Source organism: Calypte anna, chromosome 2 (genome assembly GCF_003957555.1).
Source record: "Calypte anna isolate BGI_N300 chromosome 2, bCalAnn1_v1.p, whole genome shotgun sequence".
Lineage (NCBI taxonomy): Eukaryota > Metazoa > Chordata > Aves > Apodiformes > Trochilidae > Calypte > Calypte anna.
Genome location: NC_044245.1, coordinates 14,325,028 through 14,338,334, shown reverse-complemented (window position 1 = coordinate 14,338,334; position 13,307 = coordinate 14,325,028). Strand labels below are relative to the sequence as shown.

Here is a 13,307-nt window from a genome sequence, read left to right as displayed (position 1 = left end):
AAAACTACAGTAAAAAGCAAAAACCTTTTCCAGCCCAGATGAATTGTTCTGTTTTATTGTAGGAAGGACTACAACTTCCACTACCAAATAATAATATAAATATTTATTTTAATTAAGTAACATTAATTAACATTTAATTAAGTAACATTTAATTAAGTAACATTTAGAAGAAAAAGATGTACCAGGAAGAAAACCAGACTTAAAAAAAAAATTATTTTCCCTTTTTATGTCAAGAAAATTCTAAAATGGAAATTAAGTTAATATAAAGCTTAAGCTAAGGCCAGGGTGACATTTAATGCAGATTTATAGAAGTCTGTCCTGGCAACAAAATGAAGCAAATTCTCAGTCTTGGATTTTCTTATAACTTCAAAGGAACTGGGGGGGGAAAAAAATGTATTCTGATTTTGAATGGTATCTTTCTAAAAGAATATAAAAAAGGAGACTATCAAGACTCTAGAAAATAAAACAGAGAAGGTGTTTGGGAAGCTGGGATTTAAACATGTCAATTCATGTAGGACCTGGACAAGCTCGAAAAGTGGGCCCATGTCAGCTTCATTTAGTTCACCAAGGCCAATTGCAAGGTCCTCCACCCAGGTCAGCAGAATCCCCATTATTAACACAGGTTGGCAGATGAGATTGAGAGCAGCCTTGCGGAAAAGGGCTTGATGGTACTGGTCCATGAAAAGCTGTACATGATCCTACAATATGCCCTTGACCTCAGAAGGTCACTTGTATCCTGGGCTGCATCAAAAGAACCATGGCCAGAACATTAAGGGAAATATTCTGCCCACTCTGCTCTGCTCTCAGGAGACCCCACTTGAAGAATTGAGTCCAGCTCTGGAGTCCTTACAACAAGAAAGACAGGGACCTGTTGAAGGGCATCCAGAGAAGGGCCACAAAAATGATCAGAGAGATGGAATATCTTTCCTATGAAGAAAGGCTGAGGGAGTTGGAGTTGTTCAGCCTGAAGAAGCAAAGGCTCCATGGAGACCTTAATGCAGCCCTTCAATGCTTAAAGGGAGCCCACAAGAGAGATGAGGATCAACTTTTTAGCAGTCCCTGTAGTGATATGGTAAGGGGCAATGGTTTTCAAGTGAAAGATGGTAGATTTAGACTAGATATTAGGAGGAAATTTTTTACAGTGAGGGTGGTGAAACACTGGAGGAGTGGCCAGAGGGCTGCCTAGAGGGGTGGCAGATGCTCCATCCCTGAAAACATTAAAGGTCAGATAGTATAGAGCTCTGATCAATCTGATCTAGTTGAAGATCAGATTGATCTTCTCATCAGTCCAACTGATGATCTTCAAAGGCTCCTTTCAGCCTGAACCATTCTGTGATTTCATGATGCTATGGTTTCTTTCTTTCCAAGTAACTGGTCGCTGTCCTGTAAAAATCTGCATTGTAAAATACAAAGCAGGTGTGCAGGAAAAAGAGAAAGGTAGAGCACAAAAAATTAGAAGAACACAAAATGGATGGAAAAGGTAGAGTATCAATACTATATCCTACCACTAACACCTTCTGAAACAGAAATGTAGAATTTCTTTTTAAGCCTCAAAGATACAATAATCACATACACATTTACACTTTGGTTAAAAGGCTAGCACACAGAATGAGCATAATGTGAATTTTAAATTAAGAATCCTTTACCAAGGGCAAGGGAGAATCCTCTATAGACACAATTAACAGAATTGCTTTAATACACTTAAAACTTTTAACCTTTGTGGTCTTTTGAAGTGAATAGTGGAACTGCATCTCTTTCAGGTTTGTACTAAAAAGCAAAGTTTTACAGTGTTGTAAACTAATGAAATAAATTATCTTAATTTGGTCAGATCTATTTTCATTAACTGTATTACCCACCAAGGGAACGAGGACAAATTTTAATTTTACTAATGTATTTCACTTCTGCATTACTTTGGCACACAGTAATTGTGGCTCCTGCTCAGTATTGCTGGCTCTGCTGTCATGGGGCCACCTTGTCCCCATTCTCCTCATGCTCTCCCCCATGCAGACAGGGTTGCATGGAGCCCCTGGGACCCACACAGCCATCACTGCCTTGTGCCTTAGGGCTGTGCAGCACTAACTCATATCACGGCCCCACTGAGACTTTTGAGGACACAGCATGGTAGCTGCAACAAACATATTATGAAAATAGTGAGAGCAGTTCTATTATAAACAACTCGTTGGGATACATTATGTACTCCTGGACTAAAAAGTAAACTTATGAGAAGACAAATCTCTTTCACAGCATGAAGAAAGAAAACAAGTTCTTATAAGAAGAAAAGGAAGATGCGAGACTTCCATTAGATGAAATGATCTTGTTCAAGACCCACTAAGAGATTTTTGGATGTCCTTATCTGACCTGCTATCATGGACAGACAGCAGTCAAAAAACCCAGAGATAATACTGTTTTGAAAAATATTTAGAAAATAGTCAGAAAACTAACAGCAAAAATTTATTTTAAGCTTCTGACAGAACCTCCTTATAATTTAAAAGAGTATTACCTAAATCCCTGGTATCACAAATTCATTACAGTTAACTACCATAGCAACATGATTCTTTCAATTATTTATTACGATTATTTAAATTATTTTCATTTTCTGCCAAAGGCAGGAAAACACCAGTGCACAGCTTCTAGCAAGTCTGAAAATGCCTTTCATGCATGCCAACACTCTTCAGAAAGGTTCTGCAGAACAGAATAGGTCTTCTAGCAAATACTAATGCTTGTCAGACTGCACCTGGAATATTATCTCCAGTTCTGGTCCCAATAATTCATGAAAGATCCAGACAGACTGGAGAGGGCCAAAGGAGGACCACAAAGATGATTAAAGGGTTAGAGAACCTGTCCTGTGAAGAAAGATTTAAGGACTTTGGTCTTTTCTCCCTGTAGAGGAGAAGGGTCAGGACAGACCTTATCATAGTATTCCATTACTTCAAAAGCAGCTACAAAAAATACAGAGGCTCTCTTCACAGGGAGTCACATGGCGAACACATGGGGCTACAGGTACCAGCTGCCTTGGGAGAGGTAGCATCTTATTATAAGAAATATTGTATCTTTTTATTTTTACAGAGAGAACAACCACCCAGTGGAAAAAACTCCCTGGTTTTGGAGGTGGTAGAGTGCTCATTTCTGGAAGTTTTCACGATAGGATTAAACAAGAGTGCTAGGCAGACACATTTAGTCTCCCTTTCCCACAAAAGGTTGAACCAGATGATCTTTCAAGGCCCTTCCAACCTGGCATGTTCTAAAGTGCTTTAAATTTCAGCCCAGTCCATCTGTATACTTATGTGCATGTGCACATATATATCTGAGAGGGAAAGTGTTTGAGTGTGAGGATATACACTTAAAATCCAGAATCTTTTTGTAAAACTGACTTTTTCTATTTTTTTTAAATAGTAGACTGTAATCACTTCTCCACATATAGAGCTACATTATACCACTAAATTAATATCTACACAGCAGTATATAGCTGAAAGTAGACTGCATTCCCCCAAATTGTCTCACCTATTTAATACACAGTAAGAAACGACAGATTATTTTTCAAAGGAGAACAAGATAGATGCCAGCATGGAACATTTTTTTATAAAAGCAACACCACTACAGCTGTCCTCGGGCAATAAAGCTGTTTATTCCAACATCCTACCTTATATAAACTGAAACCTTCAGCACTAAAAATAACTTCAGATTTGTTTGTGACTCTGTGAAAAATAAGAAGAAGAACGTATTTCCAAAATACACAATTTAGGTCATGTCCAAGCATGTCTACTTTGCATACAAGTGCACAGACTTCTCAATTACATGTTAATATTTTCTTAAATTTATACACACTGTGGTCTGAAATTTGATTCTGCCACTTTACATACTCACACATTCAGCATACAAACAAGCCTTTCTGTTTAAGGCTTCTTCTATCTGTTTCTGTGGTTATGTATACACACTTAGAGAATATTTAATAAATAGATGTATTAGTGTATTCATATCTAAGCTTTATCCAGAATAATACAGAGATTCTTCTAAATTGAGAAGACATGACAACTCTTCTGGGGGGTAGGAATTAGTGTCTACATAGTACAGAAGTAGATCAAGCTAGAACCTAAAATGCAAATGTATTTTAAATATAGAAATGAAAGCTAGATTTTGAAGTCCAGATCTGAACACAGATAGGTTCAAATTCAGATTTAAAGGTATAATCAACCTATGATTCTGTTTCTCACTACACAAAATCATGGCAAGGATTTCAACCTCAAAAAGCAGAGATCCTTGAGGTCCCTTCCAACCTGACATTTCATGAAACCATAAATATAGACATAGAGAACACACATGTCCATCATAAGACCTTGCTTTACCCTCCTATGCCCTTTTAAAAGTATTCTGACATGTACTACAGAACTGCCTTCACCAGGTCTCCCAGCCTGAGATGTGTCTGTGGGAACTGGGCACCTCAACACCTCCCAGAGCCTCAGTGGCTGGAAGCAGTTCAGAAAGTCCTGTCTGGAAGTGCCATGACTGCATGCACACCTTGACTTGATGCAGATCTGGACTCCAGTACTACACAGTAAGGGTTTGGATATTTTTATGTAGGTACTCACATTATAAACCTAAGTACAGAGTTTTCATTGTGCATCTCACTCTGTATAGATTTGGAGGTTTTTTTCTACCATATTAATGATAAATGAAAGACAGGGACAACATTGAAACAAGTTTACAGAATTAAGAGTTAATTGTGGTTATGTACAGACAAGTGATATCCAGTACCTCTACACTATTCTCAAAGGTCAAAGACTATTAAAAGTTTTAAATTATTTTGGCCATACTATATATAAAAATATTTTTTCAAAGGCATGATTAGTCAAATAGAACATTAAAATATGAAAAAAAAATATGACATCTGTATTTAGTGATGGCTCCAAGATGTTAAGGTAGTCTTCTGACAGACAGACAGGGCATTTGCCTGACCCAGATCTAGATGTAACTGCTACCCATACATAGATGTCACTGTCCCTCTAAGGTCAAGCCAACATTTTATAGCATTCCATTTCATTTGAGTTTCTGAGCTGAAGGACTTAACGTCTTGCCAATATACAGAAATAAATTAGTAGTCAATACCTAATCACCTGTAGCAGCAGCAGCTAAAAGAAAGCATTCTTAGACCAAATTAAATGGTTCACCTTCTCCACAGTACAAAAGCAAGAAGAAACAGCTGTAGCACTTGAGTTGTTCACAGACACATTATCTGGAAGTCAGTGTGATCACACAGCCACAAACTCCTGTCTGAGGTGGTAAAAACTGAATTTGCAAGTGGATATGGGACTACGGATACTTTGAAGTCCTGCCAGGGTACCTTGAGGTCTTCTGAGCGGCTCTTTGACTGACATAAGCATTAAGTGAACCCTCTACCAAGTATCAGTCACTGCTTCTACCTACCCATAGCTGCAGCTATGGGCAATTACTTAAAAGCAGAGTCAGATGCCAGTCCACGCCTTTCTTGTCCATGCCCCATAGCTCTACCCACAGAAACAAGCAAACTGCATGACCATGGCCTTGTTCACCAGCTGGTAACAATCTCTGGACAGCTTCCAGGCTTCTCACATACAACCCTTGCATATCGTATAGGACAATTCATTGAGGACTCCCAAAAAAGAGCCAGGCTTCTGCATTAAGCCTAGAGCTCAAATGTATGCATATCTCTATGACAGAGGCTCTTTACAAGGAATATGACAAGCTTTAAATCTGTCTTTGTATTTTATAATTTATACATTGTCATGGCCCTCTGTTCATTAAGGTTTTTATCACAAGACACAATTTTAAATTGCCTGCAGGGAGAAAAGCAGTGACTCTCTCTTGGTGTTCTAGAGAGTAATGGATAACCAGTTAAAAGTTATTCCTCTAACTGAAGCCTAGCTAATCCTTTTTACAAATCTTCAAGCACAACTCATTAATGGCAACAATTTTTGCTACAGTTTCAACCTCTACATGTGGGGAGACTGAGATAAGAACCTCCAGCCCTCCCCCATCTCTAGGCTATGAAACACAGAAGTTGCAGAACTTTTCTCTGTAATTAGAGTCATAATAAAAAAATAGACACAAAAGCCAAAACACACCTGTCAGACCAGGAGAAACCCAAAAGTGTTACGCTGGTGAAAATAAAAATATTAATATGCATTAGCTTTACCACTGTGAAACATTCAGAACTCAACAAAATAAATGAGCTGCATTCCTGCCTTCTATTCTTACATTAAGGCGTGAAACAGAAGCCGGATGTTTGTTGTGGAAGTTTGACAACATGGGTAAGCTGGAGCAGCTACAGGAAATTAGTGGTTTGAATTTACCAACATGCCTCTGAAGCTCTGATTATTTTTTTAAACTGACAGTACTGAAACGCACTAATTTATAGCATCGAAATGTTTTAAGAGGGTATATTCAATCATATTAAAAGCAGGCCTTATTTTGCTGAAAATACAAGCTGAAGGCAGGTGCTCTACAAATTGAGATGTAAGACCATATGCTACTTGTACGTCTGATCTCATTGAAAAAAGGAACCAGAGAAACTCTACCAGATTATTATGGGAGATGTCATGAACAAGAATAACTTAGGGGAAGTGTTCTGTACAGCACAATTGTCCTCAGGAAGACAGCAGTAGTAACCAACTTCTTATCTTGTATTTCAGAATACAGATGAGTAAAAATCTCTGATTTTTATAGATATTAGAAAGCAACAGCAATCTCAGAAATCAGACCTGTTCTTCAGCAATAACCATGAAATTTACTCAGTCTCCTACATTGCTTTCATGTACTGACAAATGCAGATACATATCCAAAAGTTAAGTATATATATTTGCATATCATTTTAATTGAAGCAATCTTCTTGTCTTTGCAAACCTTCATACTGAAGCCAGGCAGCGATAGAATTTCCCTCTCCTGTTGCTCCTGAACCCATCTCAGTGCACAGCATTGCTGAGTCCTCTTGAACCTTCTGCTAAAAAAGGTCTCTCCAGCGGAGCAAGGAATAGACTATTTCAGTACAAGGTGTTTTGTTGCTGCCAGTTCAAATATTTGACTAATGAAACTAATATGACCACCTGAAGGAAGTTTTCCTTGCAGTTAAACTTGATGAGTAAGTGAAAAGTTTAACTCTTTCATACATTCCCTTTTCATGCCTCCCTCTATTGAAACAGCATGAGTCCAGATTTGATCAGGGCCTGAGAAAGTCTTGAGGTGAACGGAGGTAAGACGACTTCTCAAATAAAAGTAAGATTACCATATATATGAATAAATTTCAGAGAAAATATGATTTTTCAACTATTCCTCAGAGTTTGGTTTCTAAGGGCGGAAAAGAAAGTTCTGTATGAGGCAAGGTGAAGAACAAAAATGTAGCTTTTCTTTTTTCAACTATTTCAGAATTAAAGATGGCAATTTTTTTTCCTAATACATGACAATCTCTAGGAGTGAATTAATGGAATAATTGAGCAAAAGCTAAAAAAATAACTTGACTTTCTAATTATATTTTGAAATCTCACTTGGATTTTTGGCTTTGCAGCGGTGAAATGATTCTTTGGTACAATCAGTATGACATAACTTATTTCGTGGGCTTAAGAAATAACAAAACGTTCTGAGAAGTACATGGATCATTTGCCCTGTGGACAACCAGAGGGCTCTGGAACTAACTAGGAACTATCCTTAGTAGATATAGCTAACCCAGAATATACAACCAGAATATCTTAAAGGAGTCAGAAAGTAGAATTAATCTTTTCCATTTCTTTGATGTATCACTCTAATTTAGCAGAGCTCTAGTAAATCGTGATAGGAGCAAAAGCAATTACTTCTAGGTAGTTTAACAGGCTTCATGTATTTCTCCGTTTTTAGGCACTAAAACCTTTACAAGTTTACAGAACTATTTCTCTAACTAACTGGAACATATCTAATTCTGTGTCCTTATTAGTCCCTTCTACAGCAGCTTATAATGACTTCCTAGGGCTCTTGCAGTTTCACCTGCAGAAGGGGCAGTAATGCTGCAGAATCACAGCTGCCTTCACAGTTCCATTCATGGGAAATGAGGTATTATCCAGACAAAAAAAATTGCACTTCTTTGGCTCATCACACTTTGTCTTCTCAAAACACAATTCCAGTGAATGCTCATGTATTTTATAAGCTGACAAAGATCAACCTGAAAGCATTCTTTTCCTGATTTTCAAAAAGAAGACATGAGAGAAAAACAGCCCAACCCAGAGGACACTTTCTCCAAAAACAAACCTCTGGAGTCTGCAAGATTAATCCAATGCTTCCTACTATCTTCTCTAAAGAGCCACAAACAGAAGCTACGAGGACTGTTATTACCCCTGCTATCTGTAATGGATTCTGCCACAAGGATTCTTGGCACTGTCACTGCCTTACCTTTGCTGCCAGACCTATTCCCTGCTATTTTTTATGCATATACTGGTAGGGTGCACAGACCACTCCAGACCCTCCACAGCCTTGAGCAGCACAAAGGAACAGAACTGGAAGTTGCTAAATTAATTAATTATGCCAGATATCAGCCCAATCACTTGAGTTTCTTCTTCAAAGGCTTAACAAGTGAAAAAAACAAAAAGCCCACAGAGGACAGCGTTTAAAACCCAAAAAGAATAGAACTTCTCTGTCTGTAGCTACTCCATCCCTTGCCAAGCACTTCACTCCCTCTCTCTGCAGTTGTGCTGCATCCCACTCTCACCACAGACTTCTGTTCTCCTGTGCATATCCTGTGAAACAGCTTTCAGCCTAATTAATGATCCTGCTGATATGAAATTGCAAAAGGATCCTGGGCTTCCAGGTACATACAGATTCATTAATACATTTAAAGAATGAACCTTCTCTCCATCGCACTCAAAAAGCACCACCACAAACAAACATGAACCAAAAGCAGAAAACTTGCTCAGAAGAAACATGGTATTTGCAATTTTAGTCTTCAACCAGTACAAATATTCATCCACGCTACTACTAGTGCCCAGTTATTTGCCTAACCAGTGAATAAGTTGAACTAGTTAAGCTGTGCAGAGACCAAAATCAGCCTAAAGCTTAATATAAAACACCATATATTATAATATTTATGTACCAAACATTTTGTAAGATGATCACTATAAAGATTCCTAATCCAACTTCTTTTGCTGAGACAACAGTTTCATTAACTGCCACAGTGAGAACCTAATGATACAAGGAAAGTTGCCTCAAATGCATCAAACAAGCAAAGCAATAGCAGGAGATGCCTTCAAATCTGGGCACCAACTTTCCAGCTCATCACAGAACTTCAGATACAGAAAACAGCAGCTAAACCAATACTAAATCTACATCTTTTCACAAGAAAATGTAACAGAACTGCCACTATTGTTAAATGTGCAGAGGAAAATATACAAAGAATAAAAGAGAGGCTTTTCCATAAAACATATATTTTAAAATTAATCTGCAGCTAATTACAAGATACAAAAATAGTTAATAGCTCACATTAGAGTTGGTTTAGGTTTCTATACTCTGTGTTATTACATAACCTCCTTTTAACTAAGAATGGGGTTGAATTAAAAAATGTTGGATTATCCTAGGACTCGGCAATACTGGACTTCAAATATCAGCACAGGACTTGTAGGTGAAGAAGACCAGAGTTGGATTTAACCTTCCCCTCTATTCACAAGGCACAGTTTAAGAAGGCTGGGCTGTGTCAAATGGCAAATTTCATTTTGATGTTGCTCTGTATAAAGCAAATTTTTTTTTTCTGCCGGATTGCTGTAAAATATTGTATACATTTTATACAAATTACACATTTATGTTCAACACAAAACCTCCATGCTTTATTGTACTATTGAATCAAAAAGAAAAATGAAGTAATAATTCTACATATTTACTATCCTACAGTAGGGCTTCCTGTCACATATCCAGTCTCTGTATTAAAGGTGAATTTTCATTATACATTTGAAGACACTTCTTGGAAAACTTCAGGCACATGCAATTACATAAAGTGACTGCTAGGTAATTTTAATTTGACACTTTTAAACCTTTGTGACTACCAGTTTTTTAATAGAAAAACCAGGTTGGAATTACTCAGTGTCTCTAAAAAGCTGAAGATCAAAAGCAGTATAAACGTACACTAAATAAACATAACACTGTCTCCAAATTTATAATTAGCATAATTTACAATGTCAAGAATAACAACAATTTAAATGTGCACTGCCAAAACTGACCCACATTTGTCTATTCTGTAATAATATTATTAGCTTTCAGTGGCAAAATGTTTTTCCAAATAATACTCTCTAATTAAAATAACCTTGTTGGTAATAGTTATGAAGAACGGCAGCACTCCACATGCTATATATATATGAATCAGAAACTAAATAATTTGCAGCTTTCCATTTTATTCTTAATATATTTTTTTCTGGAAGCAGAACAAATCCCATGCAAATTTAGTCAGCATACCACTGGTGCTTGTACCATTCTTAGGCAGCCACTATTGCGTAAGAATACACTTCTTAATTGCTTGGAGTAGCATAAAAATTAGATAGATAAAGTAATATATATATATACACATATATATTACCTGTTCTTGCCTCTCCAGCCACTTGTCCACCATGGGATGACTGGCACTTAACGATGAACGAGCATTGTCTCTCTGAAACTGGTTAGACCAGCTACTAGTATCTCGTGGTAGGCTTCTGTAGTTTTCATCTTTCTAGTTTAAAAGAAACAAAAAAGTGTCTTATAAAAAACAACCAGTCCTTGCACATAGCAATGCAGCTGGTTATTAAACAAATACAAAAGGAAGACTGAAAAAGGAGAACACAGGTCTAGCTGGACACAAGGTCAACGCAATTGTCTGGATATCCAATTGCAAGAGGTCCCCTTCCTTAATGCCAGTGAAGCTCAACCAAAGCCTTCAGTGGGTTTGGAGTTCATACATCCAACTTGTCCTTCATGATCTCTCTTTTCCAACCTCAAACCTTTAGTGCACAGACTTCCCAGGAAAATAGCTAGCAAGGCTTTCAGAGCATCAGGCTCCTTAAGTTCATCCTCACAAAAAGCAAATATACCACAAAACAGTCCGTCCAGGGACAGCAAAGGCCACTATATCATTTTCCCACATCTCCATTTGTAATCAATTTACAACAAAAGCTGCCTCACTGCTCCAGATACTGTTCTCTACAGCATGCTAGAGAGTTCAAAACTTTAATTATTATTTTACATAATAATGTTTTGCTTGGTTTACCTGAAGATACACAAATACAGTCACATTTGTAAAACAAAAGCGGCTAAAGATGGTGCTGATGGAGATACATCTCACTGAGACCGATACAAAAAATACAGGGTTTTTTCTTTTCAATTTATGAGTTTGTATTCACATCTTTCCCACACACTGTAAAAATTCTTCAATTTCTAAGATGCTAGCTCCTTACCCACTAAAAGCCAATACAAATAAGGAGGTAGATTATTCACCATGGGAGGTACCCTTAGCTAAAAGACAATGAATTACAGATAATTTATATAGGTTAGTTCCCTCCAACTAAAATAGTATATGGAACTGAAACTTTTCTTAGCTTTTCAAAAGAGGCTTATAAATATTCTGTAAGTATTCTCCCTTCAGAAGCAGAGTATTATTTTCCAGTCAGTGCTTGTCTATCCTCATGCCAAATCAGATAATTTAGAGGAAGTGCCTATTTTCCTTACAGTCATTTATCACCAATTAAAGTAGGATTGTAGTCCTACATATTTTGCAACACTAAAATTTTTAGGAATCTTAAAAATCTTTTAAAAAATAAACAAACACCATTCACAGCTAAGAAATGTTTCGTAACTTTTATTTATATCACACAGCAGATTTCTGACCCTTTCTTACATCAATACTTCATTCCATCAGCACTAGTATTTCTTTTCCCTGTGCACTGTATTGATATTTCTTTGGTGTGGCACATTATTAGTCCAATATTCTAAAATATGTATCAATTCAGTTACAATTGTCCTTCACAACTTTCTTTCTCGTAAAGGTATTGGAAATCCAGGTCTCTGTAACTGTGATATGTAGCATAGTTCACAAGAGCTTCCTGGGAGAGCAGTCTGCTCCCAGACACATCAAACTTAAGCTTTCTTAATTGATTACTTCTTTTCTTGAAAGAAACATTGTAGTATAAAATAAGACTTCCATTTCAAGACTTTAAAGCTTGAATTCAACCAGCATAAAATAATCTCGTAAAAATTATGTCTGCATAAGTAACCAGCCTAACAGATCACCACTATAAATTAGTTTACCCTGCAACAAATGAGCAAGAATCTTGTGTTTTTCAGCAACTGAAAAAAAAAGAATTTAAAAAATCCAGTGTTCTAGTGTGGTTAACCATAGAACAAACTAGAGACTTGCTCAGTTTCTTCCTTACAAAAGGGACAGTGAAAGTCAGTCACTGCTTTACACAGCTCTCCCTTAGCAGAGTCATAAAAGCCAGAATGTTGTGTACAGAATGACTTTTTCCTGTTGCTTCTCTTACTCAATTCTCCTCTTCTGGTGACAGAGGTGGCACAGTTCCTATAAGCCAAAGTAACAATTTCTCTTGTTCAAAGTGGTGGAAATTTATAACCACAAAATCAAAATCTGACAAAGAAATAAGAAAAGAGGCACATGAGTTATTGTCATGTAACTATAACTCGCTCCCTCACAGATCATCACACAGTCTGAATAAATAGAAATTTCTTCCTATGTAACAAGATGTGTTTTGTATTTTTGTACTTTACAGATAATTCAATTTTTTGTCTGTTCATGTTTACAATCTTCAATATTAACTTTTTTTAAAAGACATTTTAATCTACATTACAAAAAAATCACTTTCCACAGAGCATCCATTATCCATACCCAAAGAGTTTTTTGCAAAACTGAGAAAGAAGGCAAAAACATTTATCAAGGGATTTGCTGCTTTTCAATCATTCAGTGCTAAGTCTCTGCTCTGAATCATGCAGGACAGACTTACTGCTTAGAGTTTATATTGGAAATTCATGCTGTAAAAAGCCTTAAATGCCACAGTATAAGCGATACTATCTAAGCAAGAAGAGTTCAGCTAGGCCTCTGGTGCATCTGAACTAATGTCAAGAATTCTGCAAGGAGTTTACTCCTAATATTATCTCTGCTGACCATAAGAGCATATTCATCCCATCTACTGAAATATTTCTGCTATAGCCACTTCAATAGAAGAATGCCTTTCTCTTACTAAGACCTGTACCAGTTCATTCTCTACAGAAACCATCAAAGCTCAGTAATTTTTCTGACAGCAGAAGCAAAAGCTGGAATGGTAGTAAGATAGGGTTTCTCT

At 37.0% G+C, this 13,307-nt stretch overlaps 1 protein-coding gene across 11 annotated transcripts in view; it reads right to left on the bottom strand.

Annotated features, from left to right (window-relative positions):
• PARD3 (par-3 family cell polarity regulator) overlaps window positions 1–13,307 on the bottom strand; it is a 435,816-nt gene that overhangs the window by 242,399 nt on the left and 180,110 nt on the right. For 7 of the 11 annotated variants that reach the window (XM_008503892.2, XM_030444951.1, XM_030444949.1 and 4 more), the window contains exon 5: window positions 10,556–10,687. The exons of the other annotated variants lie outside the window; for them this stretch is intronic. In XM_008503892.2, the coding sequence (XP_008502114.1) occupies window positions 10,556–10,687 (132 nt within the window). The remainder of the gene's footprint in view (window positions 1–10,555; window positions 10,688–13,307) is intronic. 11 annotated transcript variants of the gene reach the window in all.